At 49.6% G+C, this 22,887-nt stretch overlaps 1 protein-coding gene across 9 annotated transcripts in view; it reads left to right on the top strand.

Annotated features, from left to right (window-relative positions):
* The window catches only part of MTSS1 (MTSS I-BAR domain containing 1), a 168,073-nt gene extending 145,441 nt beyond the window's left edge, over nt 1-22,632 (top strand). For 2 of the 9 annotated variants that reach the window (XM_058699010.1, XM_058699011.1), the window contains 9 exons: nt 5,133-5,290; nt 7,723-7,830; nt 9,109-9,206; nt 11,152-11,362; nt 15,133-15,252; nt 16,111-16,305; nt 17,600-17,773; nt 18,102-18,264; nt 19,695-22,632. In XM_058699010.1, coding sequence (XP_058554993.1) covers nt 5,133-5,290; nt 7,723-7,830; nt 9,109-9,206; nt 11,152-11,362; nt 15,133-15,252; nt 16,111-16,305; nt 17,600-17,773; nt 18,102-18,264; nt 19,695-20,395 — 1,928 coding nt within the window. In that variant the 3' untranslated portion in view covers nt 20,396-22,632. The remainder of the gene's footprint in view (nt 1-5,132; nt 5,291-7,722; nt 7,831-9,108; nt 9,207-11,151; nt 11,363-15,132; nt 15,253-16,110; nt 16,306-17,599; nt 17,774-18,101; nt 18,265-19,694) is intronic. The other 7 variants (XM_058699015.1, XM_058699016.1, XM_058699013.1 and 4 more) reach the window with 4 other exon arrangements.
* Nucleotides 22,633-22,887: the final 255 nt, after the last annotated feature.

Genomic DNA, 22,887 nt, shown 5'->3' with positions numbered 1-22,887 from the left:
TTGTTAGATCCTGATTGTCTCCCTGTACTTGTGTCTCAGGAAAAACAGATGACCTTGGATATTTTCCTGACAGCGGTCTTGACCCAGTGTATTGGTTCTTCCCCGTGGGAAAGCCCTTTGCCTGAGAATGTGTCCGGAGTGGTCCAGCCCCAGGGCTCAGGCGTGGGCTGCAGGGTGTGATGAGAAGGCTGGGAGGTTCCAGATAATGCGATTCACAGTGGACTGGGTTTTTGCTTTGGGCTGTTGGGGACATTGAACATTTAGCTCCTGGCGACTTGTTCCCAGGGTTTATGTTTGCCGTGAGCATGAAGTACAGAGAGCGCGGCCCCTGAACAGGAAAGACCTCCGGGCGGAGGGTGGCCGGGCCTATTCCTGGCTCAGGGGCTCCATGCAAGCCACGTAGCCTCCCTTGGTCTCGGTTTTCCCTTCTCTGAATAGGGGGTGTTAATTCCTGCCTTAAACATTTACATAAAGATTAAGGAAAACAGAATATAAATGTTTGCAAGATATGGCATCTTCATATCATTCCAGACCACTTTGTAATCTCTCCCTACTTAATTAAAATGAAAAATGAAATCCTTTCTCCTTTGGGGATGCTGCTTTGGCCCCTGGCACTGTGCCCATTAATGGTGCTTTGTCCCCGCAGCATTTTCTGTAAAGAAAATAATCTTCTGAATTCTGGAGGAGTAAAAGCCTCCTGGGTGTTGTTGGTTGGAATTCTGCGGCGTGAATACAACCAAGACCTGGAAGCTGGCAGTGGGAAGACCGTTCTCAAGACCGAGGTGACTTAGGTTTAGAGAAAAGGTCACAAGCAACTCTTCACTCGGGAATTTTGTCTGGAAAGTCCCCTGAAGGCACTCCTCTCCTTTCTTGTGGCTGCCTGGCAGTCCTGGGTCCCGGGATTTGTGTTTCATAATGTTAGGCCATTTAAGGGCAGGATGGTCGAGCCCGTTCAGCAAACTCGGGCCAAGTTACCCTACCAGTGCCTCGTTCATTCGCACGTGTTGAGAGCCTGTGTGCTCGGTAAGAAGGTACAGCGCGGAGCAGAAACGTTCGTGGGGTTCCCGATCAGTAGGGCAGACTGACCTCAGTCAAAGAACTCAAGAAATAAAGATGGAATTTGTACTGGGAGGAATGTCCTGTGGGATCCATGGAGGGCACTTCTGAGATCAAGGAAGGAAACCCCAATCTAATGAGAGAGTTCCAGAAGAGATTTCCTGAAGGACAGAGAGTTGCCAGATGAACAGGCCCTAGGTGGCTGTGGAGGGGGAGGAGAGCGTGTATGAGGATTGGATGCAGCCAGACCCTGGACTCTGGAGAAGGGTCTGTGGGGTGCAGGGAGGAGAGAGAGTGGCCTGAGAAGAATCTCAGAGGCTGCCGGTGGGTGGGCTGACCCATGCATGCCTTGCAGGGCAGGCGATGTTGATGACATTGGACTTCTCCTGAAAGCGCCGGGCAGTGTTGAGAAGTGGTACTTTGCCTTTTGCAAGAGTCTGGCACTGCTCTGGGCCAGCATGTTAGGTGACAAATTGGGGGACATTGCAGCTATCCGGACGAGAGATCGAGGTGACCCAGTGAGGGTGGCCATTGCAGAGGTGGAACGAGAGGCTGGGGTCAAGTCCAGAGGGAACTCGAGCGGCCAGCTGTGCTGGGGGAGCCAAATGGATGAACTCTTGTGCACTGAATCAGTACTCCTGCAACTCTGGATTGAATCTTAAAGCTAGTGCATCCAACTGGGACATGGAATAATTTCTCCTACAGTTTTTTTCTTTATAAATATAATTACATGTTATATTGGTGAATTTAAGAAATAAACATTGTGTTTTTAGGTTATGATATATCCTGAATGGAAATGTACTCACTGTGCCTATAATTATAGCAGTCTTTACAGATTATACTTATTTTAGAATACTACAATTTGCAAGTCCTTTAATTACAGTATAATACATATTTAAGATAACTTTGCTATAATTATAGAATAATTTAAATTTATATTTACCAGATTAGATGACACTTGGTTCCCGTCACTTTTCATTCCTATGTGGGTATGTTTTCTAAAGTCAGTGTGATTAATTACAGATAGAAACGTGCCTTATACTTTGTGAAAGGAAGGGAAGATACACGTTTTCCTAATTTCTTATAATTAGAGGCTGATATGAAAAGACATTGCTGCCATAATCGAAGCACATCCAAGTGGGTTTGGTCAAGCGTTGTGGGTTTTAATCTATCTTCCTGACGCCCCTCCACCCTCCCCAGGAATTGAGAACATTCTGATGGCTGGGGCCCCTCATGTTCTGTTAGAACATCATAGAGGAGATGGAGAGACATGAGGAGGCCCTAGACCAGCCTGAAATCACTCCACCTCCCCCAGCAGGGCTGGGGACGGACCAGGCAGTTTCGCAGGTTGCAGAACAAAAGAGAGCGTTTTCAGCCTCCTGGAGCTTCTCTACCAGAGGCTTGTGTCAGGTGTACCTCAGGTGTATGTGGATTCAGTTGCACAAACCAATAATTTTTAAATGCTTATTTATTTGTTTATTTTGAGAGAGAGAGAGAGAGAGAAAGTATGTGTGCACACGCCAGCAGAGGAGGGGCAGAGGGACAGAGAGAGAGAATCCCAAACAGCCTCTATGCTGTCGGCACAGAGCCCGACATAGGACTCGATCTCATAAACTGTGAGATCATGAGCCTGAGCTGAAATCAAGAGTTGGATGCTTAACCAACTGAGCCACCTAGGCGCCCCAAGCCAGCAATTTAATAGAAAGCCCCCGGTTCTCATAGGGCTGCTGATGCCCCAGCCTTCCCTCCCAGAGCTTGAGTCGCAGACGGTGGGTGTCCTCAGTGGGGTGCACTTGTCCCCTCCCTAGATGGTCCCTGGCTCTCACAGGTTTCCCATCCGCTGCAGACTCGAGAAACCCATGGTCTGAGGCCAGGTTCACGTAGGGGGGCTGGGGGGCGGTGGCGCCCTGCATCCTTGGGGAGGCAGCTGGGAAACCTGCAGGAGATGCTATAATTATCCTGAGGGTAGACATTGACTAAATGGAGGAATGGGTGAAGGGTCACCTTGGACAGATGCAAACTCTCCCATAATGGAATCACTGGATAAAATCCCTGCACGGAATTCAGTGCTGCCTGCTGTAGCCGTCCGGAACTTGTACTGGCTTGACTCGCGAGAGTCCTGCATGCAGCATGTACTTCGCCAGCCATCCAAGGCGTTTTCAGGGGTGACCTTTGACTAGGCAGGACTTTCTTTTTGTGTGCCAACTTACAGCTCAGTCCCTGCCCAGAAAGTGATGTTTCCCTCATTAAATCCAAAGACCTTTTCTGGTGGGATGTTCTTGAAGCCTGGGTCAACCTCTTGCTCCATATTAAGCTTTCTCATCTGCTTATGAGAGAAAATATGGAACATGTTCCTACTTTCAAGGCAATTTCCCCTGACCCTTTCCTTTTTCAAACCAAATAACACATTGCATTTAATGTTCTCTACATCATTTAAAATTTTTTTAAGTTGATTTATTTATTTGGAGAGAGAGAGCGTGTGTGCATGCCTGAGTGAGAGAGGGACAGAGTGAGAAGGAGAGAGAAATTCTAAGCAGGTTCTGCACTGTCAGCTCAGAGCCCCACTTGGGGCTTAAATTCACGGACCGTGAGATCATGACCCAAGCCGAGATCAAGAGCGGGACACATCATTTTAGAGAGGGCTAAACGGTGACTGCTCAGGCCCCTTGCTGATTCCTTCATGTGGCTCGAGGCAGTGGGACAGAGGAGAACGAGTCCAGCCCTAGAGGGGTCAGGCTCTGTGGGCTCTGCCCTGGATCCCCACCTTTCCCTGAACAGCGCTGGGCAAGTCTCTCTCAGCCTCTGCCGAAGTGGAAACAGGTTGGATAGCCCCAAAGGCCCCTTCCATGTCTAGCATTCTGTGTTGAAAATGATCAGACATTTATTGAGCACTTGCTGTATACACACATGACATTGTACCAGGGGCTGAGCTGGGAGAGTTCCAAGTCCCTGCTCTGAAGGAGTTTAGAAAACATTCCCTGGTTCAGGTGATAGGTGAAGCCCCTGCATAGGGAGACCAGTATGGAAGCCCGTGAGCTGGGCTCTCGGCTGGTCACCCCCTTATCCCCATCTACAAATCAGATTTGCAGTAGCCTCTCCTTCTGTCGTGGTGCCAGTGTTTCTCTTCTAGCACAGCGAACCTTTTCTCTAAAGAATCCAGTTGTAAATATTCTTGGCCCAGGGGCCATACAGTATGTGGTATAACAATTCCATTCTTCAGTTATGGCAAGAACAAGTAGAGACAGTATATGAACAAGTGGGCATCTCTGCGTTCTAATTAAACTTTATTTATGGACATGGTTTGCTAACTATTTTATAAAGGTTTAGTTTGAAAGGTTAACGCTCTGTCTTAAACTCTAGAAGGGGTTGTGTCATCGTAACTGGGGTCTGGATGTGGCCAGACGATTACCACACGTGGGTCAGGCTCAGCACTGACCCTCCCTTTAGACTTGCACCAGCAGAGACCTGACTGTAGGTCAGTTTGTTACTGGGCTTGTTTTATAAGAACATTCAGGACTCCACCAGGGAGTTAAGCTGACTGCCAGGGAGTCTCAGGTGCCCCCCACCCCCACGCCATGGCCAGGACAGTTGATACTTGCTGTCTTTGTCTTCAGAGACAGAAACTTCTGTCCAAACAGAGGCTCTTTGATTGAGGTTGACCCCACAAAGCCACTTTTTGCCCATTTTGGGAAACCTCCACAGGCCCTCACCTTGTTCATCCCTTGGCCTCTTCAGAATGTTCTACAAAGAAAGAATACTGTCTGGCTGCCACATCCTGGGGTTTTGTTGGCAGAAGTCTCCATAGGGGGTTACGTAAGGCAAGAAGGCAAGTCAGGAGGAGTCACCCCAGGAAATCTTCCTTGTCACGAGGATAAACGTGCCCTTTGGGCACTGGAAACTGGAAATGGCTGGTACTGGACAAACAGCTACCTTCAGTCCTGAGTATAACTGAGTAATTGTTTTAAGTCCTGGCAACTTGTGGTTTCCACTCCCGCAAGGACTCGAGGGAGGAAGGGCATTTGTTCCAGAAGGTGGTGTTTCAGCAAGCCACGCTTGGGGCTTTGTTTTGTTTACAGGGAGAGGTGACATCCAGCCTCAGTTGGACAGCGCTCTCCAAGATGTCAACGACAAGTATCTCTTGTTGGAAGAGACCGAAAAGCAGGCAGTCCGGAAAGCACTGATTGAAGAACGCGGCCGATTCTGTACCTTCATCTCTATGCTGCGGCCCGTGATTGTAAGTCAGTGGAAGGCTCTGGAAGGCTTACACTGCTGGTGTGGAGGAGACTTTCCTTTATTTATCCAACCATCACTGAGTCGTCAGGAATCTGCTGTGTCTCAGGGATCACGATGGTGGAATCACTTCTGTAGAGCAGTGATTCTCCATGAGTTGCCGATGGCCACATGGCCACTGCTGGTGCACAGTTCTTAGCCCGAGTTGTTGACTTACTCTTTTTCCCCCCAAGTCTAGAAGGCCTTGCAGAGTGGTTCTTAAAGTGCGATCGCCTGGCCAGCAGTGTCACCTGGGAATTGGTTACAAATGTGGCTTCTCGAGCCCAACCCAGACCTTACTGAATCCAAATCCTACCAAATCCAAGCCTCTAGGGGTGGGGACCCAGGCATCTGTGTGTTTTTTTAAAATTATTTTTAGTTTCTTTATTTATTTTGAGAGAGAATGAGACAGCAAGCAGGGGAGGGGCAGAGAGAGGGAGAGAGAGAATCCCAAACAGGCCCCACGCCTAGTGCAGAACCCGATGTGGGGCTTGAACTCCTGAACCTTGAGACCGTGACATGAGCTGAAATCAAGAGTTGGACACTTAAGTGATCCCCAGTCATCTGTGTTTTAAACAAGCCTTTCAGGTGATTTTGAGACCCAGTGGCTAGGTTCAACACCAGTGAGTGACCATGAGTTTAATATGGGAGGAGCCTCAAATCAATTCTTATTTATTTATTTATTTATTTATTTATTTTTTTAATTTTTTTTTTTTTCAACGTTTTTTATTTATTTTGGGACAGAGAGAGACAGAGCATGAACGGGGGAGGGGCAGAGAGAGAGGGAGACACAGAATCGGAAACAGGCTCCAGGCTCCGAGCCATCGGCCCAGAGCCTGACGCGGGGCTCGAACTCACGGACCGCGAGATCGTGACCTGGCTGAAGTCGGACGCTTAACCGACTGCGCCACCCAGGCGCCCCTATTTATTTTTGAGAGAAAGAGCAAACACATGAGCAGGGAAAGGGGCAGATAGAGAATCTTATTTTGTTTTTGTTTTTGTTTTTTTTTGAGAGAGAGCACATGAGTTGGCGAGGGGTGGGGAAGGGAAGAAGAGAGAATCTCAAGCAGGCTCCATGCCCACACCACAGAGCCCAATGCAGGGTTCGATCCCATGATCATGATCCTGGAATCATGACCTGGGCCGAAATCAAAGAGTCAGACGCTTAACCACCTGAGCCACCCAGACATCCTAGATTTTTTTTTTAAGTTTATTTATTTATTTTGAGAGAGACACAGAGACAGAGAGGAAGGGGCAGAGAGAAGGAGTGAGAGAATCCCAAGTAGACTCCAAACCACCAGCGCAGAGCCCTATGTGGGGCTTAAACCCACAAACCGTGAGATCATGACCTGAGCCAAAGCCAGACACTTAACCTACTGAGCCACCCAGGTGCCCCCTGCAAGACTTATTATTTTTTTTTAACATTTATTTATTTATGAGACAGAGACAGAGCATGAACGGGAGAGGGTCAGAGAGAGAGGGAGACACAGAATCCGAAACAGGCTCCAGGCTCTGAGCTGTCAGCACAGAGCCCGATGCGGGGCTCGAACTCACGGACCACGAGATCATGACCTGAGCCGAAGTCGGACGCTTAACCGACTGAACCACCCAGGCTCCCCAAGACTTATTTTTTTAAGTAAATCATTTGCATTGCCATAATTGAGGACTTTTGCTGTAGGCATTCTTGAAGCTGATACAACGACCCCAGCTCACTTCCCTCAGCCCTAGCAAAATGCCCAAGTAGGAGTCGTTCCTCTGAGCACAGAACTTTTCCATGGCTCATTCTTGCCGAGGCCTGCAGTCCCAGCTCGGTACTTGGGTGAAGTGAATGACTTTCTTCCACAGTCTCCTGCCCCTATCTCACTTGCTGTGACTTTCTACTAAGTAGGTGGGGAAAAAAATAAGAAAGAAGGGGGAGGGGATAGTTAACTTTATTGCACACACATGTGCTGTCACCAAGAGCTGTTATCAGATCTGGACCAAAATTGTTCCAAATCGTGTCAACCGTCGAAGCTGAGTGAGCTCAGAGGGCCTCGGCCCATGGAGGGGGCTATGCTGCAGGACTCCATGAGAAGATACAGGCGGACCGTCTGGGAAGATGTGGCAGCTCCCCGCCCCCCCACCCCCCCCCCCCACCCCAGGCACCATGAGGAAGGCCACGTGTTTTCTTTGACTTGCTCACCACTGTCTGGGCGGGACAGGTCACTCCATAATTATGGCAGATTCCTTTTTCCCTTTTCGTTTCCCAAAAGAAAGGGCTTTAGCCAAGATGTACCAGTCTCGAGGTGACTTTTCTGGAAAGTTGAAAGGGTTAGACAGTAACCCTAATAAAAACAGTTGAGCCAAGACCATGAATGAATCACTCATGATGACACGTTGTGGATTACTTTCCTTCAGGAAGAAGAAATCTCCATGCTAGGGGAAATAACTCACCTTCAGACCATCTCAGAAGATCTGAAAAGCCTGACCATGGACCCTCACAAATTGCCCTCCTCAAGTGAACAGGTAGGAGCTGTGGGCTAAGCACTCGGGAGGGCAAACCAAAGACATAAAGGTTCAAGGTCTCGAGAGTTCCCGGAGGCATTGCATTTAAAGTCCTATCTGTGTTTCGCTGTATTGTGAAATACGGTAACCATCGTTGCTAGCCATTATAGAGCACTTGCTGTGTGCCATGTATGTTCGAAGCGCTTTACGTAGACCTCCTCAGCTAATCTTCAGTATTATTCCCATTTTACAGAGCAGGACACTGAGGCACTGAGAGATAAAGTCCTTTAACCAGGTTCATCTAGCTAATTAGTGGTAGAAGTGGGATCTGAACCCAGCAGTCAAGAGCCCATGCATGGCCTTAACCACTGTGTCCACCTGTCCTCTAGAAATAAACTCTCACAGGAACATGATAGTGATGTGTTTTGGTCATCCTTGTGAACCATTCTCACTGAATTTCTCCCATTCTGATGGATTAAAACAGGGTCTCTTTTACAGAAAAGATGACATCTTTCGTGCTTATTCATTTGGTTCATATGACATTAACATATCAAGTGGGAAGGACCGTATTTGGGGGGACAGCTGATGAATCACATGCTGGCTTTTGCCCTTTGTAGAAAATTCTCATTGCCTCCCTGGAGAACCAACTCAGAGGACAAATACAAGAGTTTACATTTTCCATTCTATGAAATTGCTTTTGTCAAATCACAGCAGGCACGCGTTTGCTCCGTGAATAGACATTTATTGAGAATCTACTACGTGAATGAAAGGTAGACCTCACATTCAAATAGCTATTTGTCAAGCAGGGGAGCCAGATGTAGAAGTAACTGCGAGCAAATTGGCTTGCTCTTGATTCTGTCAGGTTTTGAAATCTCCGGGCCAGAAGTGACCCACTGAATATCAGGCGGCTAACGTGCAAGACCGACAAATCCTAACACCATCATTGAATTTGTGGTGCTGTAAGACAAGAATCCTATAAATTCTGGCCTTGAGTATACCTGACTCCTGTAAATCATTAATCTGTAGCTGTAAATCTCTCCCTCTCCCTCTAGACTGACATTTCATGGTCCCCTCCCCCCTTCCAATTTTTTATATTTTTGCTTGTCTCAGAAAAAAGGATTATGACATTGATGGATTGGTACTGTTGTTCTTTAACCGAAGAAAGGACGTTGACAACATTTTGTACGTTAACCCCCACCCCTTGATGATGACAGCATTTTGATGATACAGGTTAAAGATTTGATGGATGATGTTTCCCTTCTCAGCACCTCACCTACCCACTTGGCTCTGTCCCCTTAGGTGATTCTGGACTTGAAAGGTTCTGATTATAGTTGGTCGTACCAGACGCCACCCTCTTCTCCCAGCACCACCATGTCCCGCAAGTCTAGTGTCTGCAGGTAAGTAAAGCTGGGCTCTGCCCCTACTCACCTGCAGCGAGAATCCTCCGGAAATGTCTGCCATCTGCAAAATTGTTCTCTAGCGGTTTTCTGTTAGAAGACCATTCTTGGCCTGCTGACTGCAAAGCGTATTCTCTTTTTGAAGGATGGCAACTTCATCACGCATCACTAACCCTTCTCAATGTACGCAACCTACTGACCTTTCTCTTTGACTTTTCAAAGCCAAGTAGATTTCCACTTCTTGCGAATTTAGCAGTGAGAGGAAAGAGCAGGGTGGATCTGCCTGGTCTGTGTCTGGTTATCACACACACACGTGTGTGTGTGTGTGTGTGTGTGTGTGTGGTTTCATATTTGACCTTGGGTAGTAAACACATAGCAGTAATTTCAGACTTAAGATGCTACATCATGAAAACGTTGGTTGGTTCCTTGTCATCACTTATGGGCTCACTTATGGGCTGTGTGTGTGTGTGTGTGTGTGTGTGTGTGTGTGTGTTTGACAAATCTGTTGGGTTTTCATTTTGCTAACAAAGAGAACTATCTCACTAATACAAAACAAAGCTGCACGAGTTCTCTCTTCTTTCTTCTAGTTTTAGCTTCAGTCAAAAATCATGCGGCACTGACAACATCGGCCTTGAGCTTGCTGGAGTGCAGCTGCTGTGGGCTTTACTGCCAGTCCCCAAATGCCCTCTTCTGGCTGATTGGTGGGGTGGGGGGGTGGAGTTGGGGGAAGCAAAAATTATGGTAATTATCCCCAGCGGCAGTGATTTCCTCTGGCACACTCCCCTCTATCTGTCGGAACATTCGTTGTCAAGTAATTCTAGCATAGAGCAGTCACGGTCCTGACTGCCTCATTAGCTGTCAGGGTCTGTGAAATCTGACAAGACTCTCTTGCCGGGAGCAGAAACCACACACTTGGTAATCCCAGGCTGGGTTGTTTATTCCGGCCCTTCCAGGGCTTCCCGTTGTCCGTTCTGCTTGTTTGGACCGTGGGGCTGTGTTCGGTTTTCTGGTTTTTGCACTCTGAGTTACTAGAGCGCATACTTGTTAGAACTGGAGACGCAGCGCAGACAGAACACCCAGAGGGTGTGTGACGCTTCTCAACATCCTGTTTACTGTTCACCTCGGAAACAAACAGCTCAGCCTCGGCTGCCTGTAGTTGTTGAAAGCCGCCTGCCTCTTGCCACGTGTGCTGTAACACCAGGCCCGCAGATACTCTCACAGAGAAATTTCTGTGATCAGGGAAAAGCCATTCATTCAAGCATCGACTCTGGTAAGAAGAGGTAAAACACGCTGACATGAACACACAGAGTTGATTTGCCCGTGTTCTTTATGACGGTCTTGAACCAGGCTCGTCGAGGATGAAGTCTCCTTGAGGGGCGCCGTGGCACCTGCACTCCCAAAGTGATGGTTGTCTGGGTGGACCTTGGTTTCCTGGACCCAGATGGTGCATCTAAGGGAGAGCCTTGAATACACTAACCAGATGATGCTGAAGCCTTAGTGGGTTTCGCTCCGTGGTCATGAGATTCTGCAAGCAGATGAGCAGATAAGATCAGCCCCGTCTCTTTTCCTGCCACAGATGTTAGGTCTCTAGCTTTGGTGGTAGATGACCTAGCTGAATTAATTGGGTAGCACTTGACTCTTCAGAATCCTGGCACCTGGTGCCAGGGACACCTCATCGTACCATCAGAGAAGTGAGTCTTGGCGGACCTGCTTTTTGACAACTCCCACTTTTCTCCCCGCTTGCTCACATGATAAAAACCTTTTGTTTACTAGCTTAATGACTTGGTGTTTTGGAAACACGTTTTACCGTTTGCCCAGCTCTCCGTGGTACCCAGCTGATTATATTATGTTCTCCCCCCTCCCCTGTTCCGTTGTCTTCTGTTTCCCCCCTTCCCCTATCCCTGCCCCTTAACCTTGCACGCCCGCGTTCCCTCCGCCCCCACAGCAGCCTGAACAGCGTCAACAGCAGTGACTCGCGCTCCAGCGGCTCTCACACTCACTCCCCCAGCTCACACTACCGCTACCGCAGCTCCAACCTGGCCCAGCAGGCGCCCGTCCGCCTGTCCAGCGTGTCCTCCCACGACTCAGGATTCATTTCGCAGGACGCCTTCCAGTCCAAGTCACCGTCCCCCATGCCACCAGAGGCCCCCAACCAGGTAAGGGTGCCCTTGGCTCCAGAAGTGGCTGTGGTGCCTGGACCACCGTCACTGGCCGGATGCAAAGAAAGATGTTGGTTCAGGCAGACCCCTGTCCTCTCGACGCAAGAAACCTCTGGATTAATTTCTCATCTTTAGATGTGTCCTTTCCCCAAAGGGTGAGAACCATAAGTTGGGTTTGAAGCCTGTCTCCATGGTGGTGATGGTCAAGTCGCCACATTGGTTTGGGGAGTCCTCTCAGGTAAGTAGACGGACTCAAGGAAGTTTGGCCATCCTCCGGCATCCCTGTAAGTGCCCGGCTTCGCATGATGCTTAATTAACGGACATGCGTGCGATGGTGGCACCTTCTCCGCCGGCACGTCTGCTTTTCTCTCTGAATGGCGGAGATTCTGTCCTTGAACGGTGCCTTGGAAACCTTCCTTGGCCCTCTCCAGTTCCTTTTAGCAATTGGTGTGAGGATGAGAATGAATCCTTAGAGCCCTTGCAGATAATTCCGTTGGCATTCTGCTCCTGGGAGAGGGGCCGGCGGGGCATCTTCCAGCCCCAGTTGGGTCAAGTGGCGCCAGACCCAGCCCAGCCCGTGGTTCCAGCTGGAGCAGGAGGCAGGGGCTGGACAGGGTATTGTGACGCCCCTCCCGTGCTACCCTCTCCGTCCTCTTTCTCGGAGTGCCAGGGGTCTGGCTTCCTACTTAGTAATACGCAGCACAACAGCAGACGCCATCCAGGGTGCCCCACAGTGCCATCTGCTGGGAGCATGTGGCTCAGGGCCCGCTGTGTGTTCTGAGGCCGACCCAGCTTTGGCCCAAGATCCTTTGGACTTAGAAGGTCGCGTGCTTTTCTTGTATCCAGGTATCCAGTTTGCTTCACAGTCACTGACTACAGTGTCCCCGGCACCACCGCAGGACATGCTCCGTCTGCTATCTGTGCAGCATTGTTATCCCTGTTTTGTTGTGGAAACAGAGGCTCAGAGATGTGACTTACCCAAGCTGCACAATTATCTGACCTGCAGGTTGGGGACCTGGAACAAGGGTTTCTGGCAAGCAGTCCAGAGTCCTTTCTCTTCTATCTCAGCCATGAGGTGTCCCTGGGAGAGTGTTTTGGGGAACACTTCGTGTAGAGAAAGCAGCTGAAGTATTTTGGGAATTTAAGCCAGAAGGTTCCTTGCCTGATGTGTCTGACATTGGTGAACCCAGAGGTTCTCAGCTCAGTGGTCCCTCTGGCATTTTTCAGCTGTCCCAGGAGACTGTGGCCTCTCTCTGTCTTTGTGGGAGAGAGACTTCATTTCAAACAGAGACATTCTGGGCCAAGAGCCACGACTTTGAGTTCTAATGTGCTTGTCCTAGCTGGGGCGCTTTGGCTTGGTCCGAAAGGTGTCACCTGCCCGTCCCCCGCCATGCGGCAGAGCTAAACCATACCTATGTGTCTTGAAAGCAGAGTGTGAATGGTTGAAAGGAAAACAGGAATTTGTGATTCTTCCAAGGCTATTCTAATGTGCAGCCTAATTCTGTGTGTGTTTTTAATCAACTGACAAATTAACATAGTATTGTGTGCTGACACTCCTTTCTAAAAAAAGAGAGGCCACGTGCTCCAGCCTCCCTGACAAAGACTGTGTGTGGATCAGGCTGAAGTGAGCGTTTCTGCCTCCAGTAATGTCGAGGGAAGCAGAAGTTGGCATGTGGGATTTACTTAAATCTGAAAGCTGGTGCCCAAGTTGCTTGGCTAGCAACTCTAGGGTACTCTAGGGTAGTTTTAATATGCTCAGGGATGCTGCAAAATTTAAAACAGAATTCTATTTTTACAAAAAAAAAAAAAAAAGCATTACAGCTGCTTATAATTGTAAGGTAGAGGGGAAGTTAAGGAAATTGTACAAATCACATAGGCCAGAGGATGCAGTCTCCCAAAATGTTACCTTTATTTAGGATGAGGAAGGGCACACACATCTCTAAGGGGAAGGAGCCCTTCCTTTCTCTCCTCGGTCACGTGGGTCTCAACCAATGCCAAGTGATGAAATGTGTTAAGAATTCTCCCATTTTCCTCCACTGTGCCCTTTTCAAATTTAACCTTAATCCACTTGTGCCCAGGAGTGGGACTATGTCTGTTGTGAGGGTCTCGTCCTAGAGCTGTTCATTCCGTGGAGGCAAGAGGTTCTGTAGGAAAAATGAACAGAAGCCAAAAGAAATAGGAACCTGCAGTCCTGGAATGGTTTATTGGTTCTTTTTTTCAAGTTGAACATACTCGAATTAGAGGGACCAAAATGAACAGCCCTAGTAAATTATAGTGATAACTGGCCTCTCTGTACACTTTTTTAAGTGCTACATACATAGATGGACACATAGAAAATTTCATTTTCTCTTCCTCTGTTAGATATTAGTGATCCCTCTGCCCAAAATGAAAGAAATTGGAGTTTTAGATTAAGGTTGCGGTTCCTCAACTGAGAAGTGACAGAATCGTAACTTAAATACAAACCCTCAAACTTTGGCTCCGGAACCACCAACCAGACTCTGAGCTTGAGGAGCCATCAGGGTGTCCAGTGGGTAGCGTGTCCTTGCTTTGGTTCTGTGGGGCCCCATGCAGTGGAGTGTCTTCTCGGAGCCTTGCTGCTTGCAGGATGGAGAGCTATAGCTCTGTCCCTTTGCCGGAACCTTTCTTTCTTTGGCTGTGAAGGAGGTGGACACGAACATGACAGAAACGTGAACCTGGCCTCCTTGGCAGTGAATTCAGGAACACTTTGAGGAAGTAAGAGTAGACCCCGGTAGGGTTGGGCTTATTTAAACAAAAGGATGAGCCGGAGATTGGAGTTAGCAGCAAACAGAACTTAAATATCTGGGTGTGCCCGAAGCACTATCTTGGTGCTTATATTGGAAGTTTATATTGGAAGAGATGGTCTTCATCACTCATCCATTCGGTAGTTTTGAGCACCTGTCACGTGCCAGTACAGGACTAGAAAGTTGAGACATAATGGTGAGCCCACGGGCATGGTCCCTGCCCAAGCCGAATGTCAGGAGACTGAGCTGGGGGCACGTACCCCGGCTGACACCAGGCGACTGGCAAGACTGGAGGTGAAATAAAGATCGGCACGAGGACGTGTTGTCCCAAGTCAGACCTCCTTTCTGTAATGCCCCAGATCTCTCCAGATGCTCCGTCCCTCCCTAGATGGCCCCTGGAAACATTGCACTGATCTCAAGGCCTCACTGGCCAAACCTCAAAATCATTTCCCAGGCAGAGAAACCTAAAAACCTGCCCTGTGAAGATGCAGCTTCATGGCTGGAAACCACCCTGCATGGGTGCAGAGGCTGCATGTGACACAGGGAGAGGCTGGGGACTGCAGGGGTATGGAGCAGAAGCCCAAGCTGGGTGGTGGTGGTGGAGGGGGTTCAGTCCTCAGGCACTAAATATGCCTGTGCACCTGAGAGATAGCAGAGGCAGGCCTCCCCTGGGACCTCGACTTGTGGCATGAGAAGAAATGCCCAAAGGAACACGGGGAGCCTCACTGACCAGTGCCAGGCACACACTAGACACACACACACATCAGGGTCCTGGGGGGCTGACCATCTGGCAGGTGTCTCACGCTGCTTTTCGAGGGCTTGAAAGCCTCTGTGTGGGTGCAGCTTTGGCAAAGGGAAAAAAATAACCCTAACCCTCTGCTTCTCTCATCCTTCCCTCTCCTGTGTATACGTCTGTCTCTCTCTCTGTGCGTGCACTTCCCCACCCCATCTTCTTGTTTTGATTTCCTGTTACTTTTGGTGGCATGTGGTCCCTCCCTGCTGCAGAACTCGTCCAGCTCGGCCTCCTCTGAAGCCTCCGAAACCTGCCAGTCCGTGAGCGAGTGCAGCTCGCCCACCTCAGTCAGCTCAGGCTCCACCATGGGCGCCTGGGTGTCCACAGAGAAGGTGACCGGCTGGGCCCCGGCCACCGTGGCCAACCCCTCCTCCCCTGCCCCCCACCTACCGTCACTGTCACCACCAGGACCTTGAAACTCAAAATCTACAAAATGCATCCCAGGAGCAGTCCCTTTTGGGGACAGAGAGAGGGACAAGGCTGAGGGCTTTTTCTTGAAAGGGTGCCTGGCTCCTGGGCAATGACCTTGCAGTGTCCTGAGGGAGAGGAAGGGGTATGGGGAGCTCGGAGGTGGAAGGCTCCTTCTCAGAAGTGTCGTGCGCTCATCTGTCCCCCCTCCCCCTCCCAAGTACCCCACCCCCCCGTGGCCTCCTTGTTGCGGTACCATCGGAGGAGGACATCTCACTGCATCAGAGGCTGTGCGCTTTTCTGCCTTTTAGTTCGCCAACCCCTCCTCCCCCTTCACCCCGACTTGGATTCTGCTCCTGAACAGTGTGATGATTTCAGAAACCCAGAATGAACAGTTTTCAGTTGTTGCTTGGGAATGTTTTAAATTTGCATAATGAGATGAACAAATCATTATCACCGTGAAATTAAGCTCCATTGGTTATAAATGATTTAACCATTGAGAACGCCAAAAAATTAAGGACACCGATCAATTTCCACACTACTCTAAAATGTAGATAAATTATTTGCTTGACTGAACACTTCTTGCCGTCCAGTATGTGTTCTTTGCCCCGTGGCCCTTCCTCTGGCACCACGGATCATCCAGGAGCGGCTTGTTTTATTTATAAATACTCAGGTCTCCCTCCTCCTTTGAATGTCAATGCCATCATGTACCTGCACACTCATCCCGTTATATTAATTTTATTTTCCTCCCCCCCCCCTTTTTTTGTTTGTTTTGTTTCCAGTTGTCTAACGGGTTTTCTCACTGTAGTTTGCCAAGTGAGTCCCATGTGGGGCCCGTGGGGGCAAGCCTTTCCCCTCATTGCCTGCCTGCCTCCCGCCTGCTCCCTCGGGTCACCTCTGTCCACCTTCCAGACTACGCTCATTATTACACCATTGGGCCCGGCATGTTCCCGTCATCTCAGATCCCTAGCTGGAAGGTTTGTGTCTCTCCTCCCTCCTCTCTTTCCCTCCTCCCCCTTCATGGCTCTGTGCTCTCCCCTCTTCTGTCCCACAGTCCTCATCCTGACCCCCCCCCCCCCCCGCTTGCCCCTTCCTTCCACACTCTGCCTTCCTCCCCATATAACACCTCTCCCTAAGAAAATTCCCACTGGGAAGAACCAAAAAGCAGCAGGCAGATCTGAGATAGAAATGTCCACGTGGAGCGGAGCTGGGCGAGGCTCCCTTTCAGAAACATTCATTCGGCCCGGTTAGAGGTGGTTAGACGGTGATGCCAGACATGGCCTTGCAGGGCCGGCAGGCAGTTCTACACTGTTGGGGCCGCCGCAGGGTGTCACTGTTACCAGGGGCTGGGAGGGACTGCCCTTCTCCACCATGTGCCTCAGACTTGTCCCTGGAGTCCCTTATTGGGCCATGGTAACGGAACCATAATCCAAACTATGTTTTTGGCTTATCATCATGTTTTATCTTCAATGTGAATGCAGACTTTATTTTTAGTCTCATTTGTTTTATATTAAAACATGTTTGCTTTAATATAAAAGCAAAGTTTTAAAATTATTTCCTAGCGAGTCCAATTGATGCCAGGAGGATATCCTACAAGGAGGTGCCCCGAATTTGAATCGCAGGTTAGCCTAGGCTGTGGCATCTAGAGCAGGTCTTGGCTTAACCCCTCACAGGTAGTGTGGTCCCCTCAGGCTCCTCAGGGTCTTCCTGCTGACCCCAGAGGCCTGCCTTTCCTATGTGAGGGCCTCAGAGGGCACATCCTGAGGGCCCTTGGTGGGGGGTCCTGTATCCAGGAAGTGGAGGTTCAGCCTCCGAGCGAGGCTGAATTCCTTTAGTGCCTCCTGGTGGCCACTTCACTCAAGTGAAGACATTTGGGCTGCTGGGGGGGAGAGGGTTCCTTCAGACATCAGAAGTGGGGGGCGCTGTCCCTGGGGATTGGGTCTCCACTGGCTGGTGCCTTCGGACACCTTAGACAGTTGGTCAGCCGTTAGGTGGCTGAGTCTCCCACAGGTACCCACCTGCCTGGTTGTTGAGGGCTTTTCATCTTTGGGCAGATATGAGGAAAGGGGAGGCACCCGGGGGGCCCCCAAAGGATTTTCCACTGCCTTCTTTTCGAGCCGGCTGAGGACATAGAAGGGCCTGCTGGCCTGTCCTAGCCTGAGCTTCCCCTACCGGGGCCAGCTGCCGTCTGCGGGCAGCTGTGCGCAGGGTTCTGCGGCCCTCCACATGGAGGCCGAGGCCCTGGTGCTTGACCACACTTGTTCTACTTAGGACTGGGCCAAGCCAGGACCTTATGATCAGCCCCTGGTGAACACCCTACAGCGCCGCAAGGAGAAGCGGGAGCCGGACCCCAATGGAGGAGGATCCACTGCTGTGGGTGGTGCGCCTGCGGCTGCCGAGGAAGCTCAGAGACCACGGAGCATGACCGTGTCAGCTGCCACCAGGGTGACGCTTTTATTCTCTGCCCTCTAGACCTGGCCAGCAGCAGGGGGCCGAGTCAGCCTTGCAGCTGGAAGGACCTGAGCTCTGTTCCCCCCGCCCCAACCCCGAACTTCCTGCACCCCCAGGGAAAAGCCTTGTATTGACATCAGACTGGTAGAACTTTCTAGAGCCCGGGTAGGACCCGTAGATGGGTGATGTTCACGGGAGCAGAATAGGAGCACTACGGAGGCTCCCACTTGCAGGAGTATGCGGAAAGGCTCTGGGGACACCGGACAGGGGATTCACGGCCCCTGTGGCTTGTCTGTGTCTCTCTCGTTCCTCCCGCGTGCAGCCTGGTGAGGAGATGGAGGCTTGCGAGGAACTGGCGCTGGCCCTGTCGCGGGGCCTCCAGCTGGACACGCAGAGGAGCAGCCGGGACTCGCTCCAGTGCTCCAGCGGCTACAGCACGCAGACGACCACCCCATGCTGCTCTGAGGACACCATCCCCTCCCAAGGTACGAGGCGGTCCGGGGCTTCCTGAGCATTGGCAGGTGAGGAGAAGGGGTGCCCTCCCCGCCGGGACGAGGCAGAAGAATGAGCACAGCGTCAGCCCTGGCCAGCAGACCCGCTTCAGAGCCACTGTCATCCTCTGGGCATGCTCGGGAGAGCTGACCTGTAGTGAGCGGGTAGCTGCCACGTCCGGTGACGGGACTTTTGCAGCTTCTCCCGTGTCTCACCATCCGGATGCAGGATAGCTCCCAGGGTGAACTCAGATGCCGCGAATGACAATCAGGTCATTCGTGTCGCAGCACTTTGTGCTAAGCGCTCTCTTTTCCCATTTAAGCTTATGGTGGTACGGATTCTCGCCCTCGTTTTACGCATCGGACAGCGAGGCTCAGTACCTCGCCCAAACAATTAATGAGCAGCCCTGGGCTTGAACCTCAGTTCTGAAGGCCCGAGTTCTTCACCTATTCCAGCCAACTCTTCTACCAACCCCGCCCCCCTCACCACAGCACACGCAGGCCAGCAAGATGGTGGCCGGGGCTAGGGCGCATCTGGGGTTGTTGAGCAAACGTATTTGCGGTCCACTGGCCAGAACTTCTAGGACTAAGTGGATCTCAGCAAAAGGCCGTTTTGCTGTCCAGGGGACATCGGGCAATGCCCGGAGACATTTTTGGTTGTCACCCATGGAGGGGGTGCTGCTGACATCTAGTAGATGGTCAGGGATGCCGCTAAACGTCGTGTAATGCACAGCACGGCCCCCTGTCCCCGCAACAAACCTTTCGCCTGGCCCCAGATGCCGGGGGGGCTGCTGTTCAGAAACCCGCTCAAAGACGTTCACTCTGTGTGCTTCTGCCTCCCGTGTGACCCCAGTGTTGAGAGCACATACACACACCTCGCGGATGGAGCCTGTCTTTGTACCTGTTTTCAGGGGCTCGTTGCCAGTAGCTCCGTTCTTTTTCCAGCCTTCGCCTGGCGAGTCCCTTATGAGAGAGTAAGGCCTGCGATCGTCTGTCTAAGGGTTGTTTCTCTTGTCAAATTCCGGGCTGGAGGGTCTGTGGAGTTTCTTTCCTCTTCCCGCTCACCTCCTTTATTCCTTCCAGAGCAGGGTGGAATAAAGGGTGGGTGGGTAGCCCTGATGTAGCCCGGCCTTTGGGCATGCTTCACCGCTCAACAGGATCGCGTGTATGCCTGTGACGTCCAGCCCCATTCTAGGGCCCAGGATTACATCGGGAGCAGGACGCAGATCCCTGCCTGGTGGCGGGGTTGGGGGGTAGTTCTCAGACGTTGGGGGCCTCTAAGGACGGTGTGGAGATTGGGGGAGGTGCTTGGGATGAGGCTGTGGGTAAAGCACCTGGCCTCTCGTGCCTTTTGTCCTCTAGCACAAAAGAATCAAAAAACAAAGCTGCTGCCTTGGAGATTCCTAATCAAATCTTATCATCAGTTTCAGATTATGATTATTTCTCTGTAAGCGGTGACCAGGAGGCAGACCAGCAGGAGTTTGACAAATCATCCACCATTCCGAGAAACAGTGACATCAGCCAGTCTTACCGACGGATGTTCCAAGCCAAGCGCCCGGCCTCAACTGCTGGCCTCCCCACCACCCTCGGACCTGCTATGGTCACCCCAGGGGTTGCAACCATCCGACGGACCCCCTCCACCAAGCCTTCTGTCCGCCGGGGGACCATCGGAGCCGGTCCCATCCCCATCAAGACACCCGTGATCCCTGTCAAGACCCCAACCGTCCCAGACCTCCCCGGGGTGCTGCCGGCACCTCTGGATGGGCCAGAGGAGAGGGGTGAGCACAGCCCCGAGTCGCCCTCTGTGGGTGAGGGCCCCCAGGGTGTCACCAGCATGCCCTCCTCAATGTGGAGTGGCCAAGCCTCCGTCAACCCTCCTCTTCCAGGCCCGAAGCCCAGTATCCCCGAGGAGCACAGACAGGCGATTCCAGAAAGCGAGGCCGAAGACCAGGAAAGGGATCCCTCAAGTGCCACTGCTTCCCCAGTCCAGATTCCAGAGAGTGACGCTGCAGACCTGAGCCCGAGAGATACTCCGCAAGGGGAAGACATGCTGAATGCCATCCGAAGGGGCGTGAAACTGAAGAAGACCACCACAAACGACCGCTCAGCCCCTCGCTTCTCGTAGGCTCGCTTAGGCTCCCAAGAAATGCTGCCAGTGGGGAAGGAACTGTTTAATTCATAAAACCTAATTTGTCTCGATCCATTCCAATCTGTAATCAAACAAAAGATTTTGTAGGCAACTCAGAATACAGCTCTTTTGAAAGTACTCGACACCTTTAGCTAAGAATTAAAAGCAACATACGTAACTGACATAACTTTGATCTTTTAATTTGTAAATATTGACAGTTTTCTTTCTGCACATTTTAATCTTAGTTTCCCTTTTGATTTTTCTGAAGGTGCCAAATTCCATTTAACTTTTTTACAAGTCTTTGTAAAATTTTAAATGCATAATGGGGGGGGGGGTGGTCGGGGCAGGGGAACCACGAAGTAGTTAATTTCAGAAAAAAGGATAACTATACTTCGCTTTTTCTTTTCTCTCTTTTCTTTTTCCTGCAAGCTTTTGTAGATGCATTGTTAGTAGTCTGGCTTAGAAGCAAATTCAAGTTATTTTAATGTACAAACAAAATGGATAAAGGGGTAAAATCTTCACTTAAATGTAGTATGTTCTGGCTGAGAAAAGCAGGAGTAACAATTGATGAGCAATATTCAGAGCGAAGTGAATCTGGAAATGGTAGACTCTGTTGGGATTGGGGGGAGGGCCGTGGGAGGGGCACACTGTCAACATAGCCGATCCTGTTAACATTTAAGAGTAGCCTTGTAGGTTGAATTTCTAGTATCTTCATGGTAAATGCATCCGAACAAGCCATACTGGATTGCAGTGTCTGTTTCTGTAGGGTGTTTAAGGACTTCCTTTCTCCCACGATTCCTCTTGACTGCACAGCACCCACCTCCAATCCCGTGCATGCTGCTGCCGCCGGTTAGACCTAGAACCCCCCACTTCAGTTACTCGTCTCTTGTACCCACTTTCATGGGATCCAAATACGTCCAAAAAGGGTAAGGCAGTTTTAAAAATGTGAAGAACATTTTAGAATGATGAGAGCAGGGAATTCTTAGATATAGCAAATAAATGCCTTTTACTTAACTGTGCCCAGCAGGCTGGGCGCGTTGAAAAGCCCAAATATTTTGAAAAAACTCGAGCGGATTTAACAAGGGTAACCAGCTTGGAATCTAGCAACTTGCCAATGTGTTTACCAATCTGGGGGCTTGTTTTTCTTATCTTCTTTTCAACAAATGGCAGTGAATTGGCATCATACCGAACATTGAAGAGAGGAGGATTTATTTATTGTCACTGGGAATCTGGCCACTATACTGTCCCTTTTTTTGTATTCTAGGTAATGTTTTTGGAATGGATTTATGTCTTTTCTTGCTTTAAGTGAAAGTTCGATTTGTTCTAATGCCCATTCCCTAAAGCCAACAGAGATTTGTAGGTTTAAGAGGGATCTTGTTTGGAGAAGACAGCCGGGTTTGAAAAAACCAAGCAGGTCCCTTAAGCAATTGGGTCCGTTCCTCTGAACGAATAGGAGCTTGGTGGGTCCCCCAGACCCTGCAGGTTTCTGTTGGCTCTAATCTTCAATTACATAATCTTATGCTTTAATACATAAGTGCATTGGATGTGAGAGTAACGTACCTGTATAGTCACTGTTCTGTATATTAACACTTAACACTGCTGTGATTGCTCAAGGGCATTTTATGTTACGGCTTTAAAGCAAAGGCATGATTATTAGAAACTATTTAAGCTTTTTTTTCTTTGAAAAACAAGCTCCTTCTACAGAATATAAGCAACAGTAGTGCCTGTGGTTTAGCCCACCAATCTTGATGACTAAAAGTAGCTGATGCATTGTGCATATGATGCTTGAGATGGTTTTTGCAAAAGCAGAAACCACTGCAAGGTAATTACAATAGATAAAAGTGGTATTTTAAACCTTCGAAATAAATGGATGGGACTGTACCTTGGTACAGCTTTTCACGTGTTTAGTTTTTAAACGTTAGTATAATCTGAATAAATTTAATATAAAATGTTGCCAAATTCAATGTAGAAAGAATGTGACAAAACACCTTGGGTAGTTCTGTTTGTGTTTTTGCATATTGTAAAAGCAGTGTCACAGCTAAAAATAAAGAAATCGTTTCTCAAGGTAAATTATTGTGGTTTGGTTGCTAGTTTGTACTGAGAGTTGACCTCTCCCTGTGCAGTTTTTTGTTCTAAACTTGTATAAATAACAATTGTGTAATGTGTCTCCCTTCTACCTTGTAACAATTGCTTCAGCCTACATTATAAATAAAGAACCACTAGAAAACAAAAAACGGTATTTCAAGACTTATTAAAACTCAGTTGCAAGTCTTAGCTGTTAAACACCCGGAGACTCCGGTTGGGCTTACTCAGAACACCCACAGAACGTTCTTTTTGTGATGGCCGTGAACCCCCGAGAACACGAGTTGCCTCAATCAATGAACTATTTGAACACAGTTCTAATGAGCTGTCACAAACTAAAAGCAGGTGGGTTGGCTGATGATGGTAAAAATGGCTCTAGCTTTTAGAGAAGCTTCTTCCAACATATA

This window comes from Neofelis nebulosa, chromosome 14 (assembly GCF_028018385.1).
Source record: "Neofelis nebulosa isolate mNeoNeb1 chromosome 14, mNeoNeb1.pri, whole genome shotgun sequence".
NCBI lineage: Eukaryota > Metazoa > Chordata > Mammalia > Carnivora > Felidae > Neofelis > Neofelis nebulosa.
Note: the sequence above shows the minus strand (reverse complement) of the source record. Positions and strands in the feature narration are given on the sequence as shown.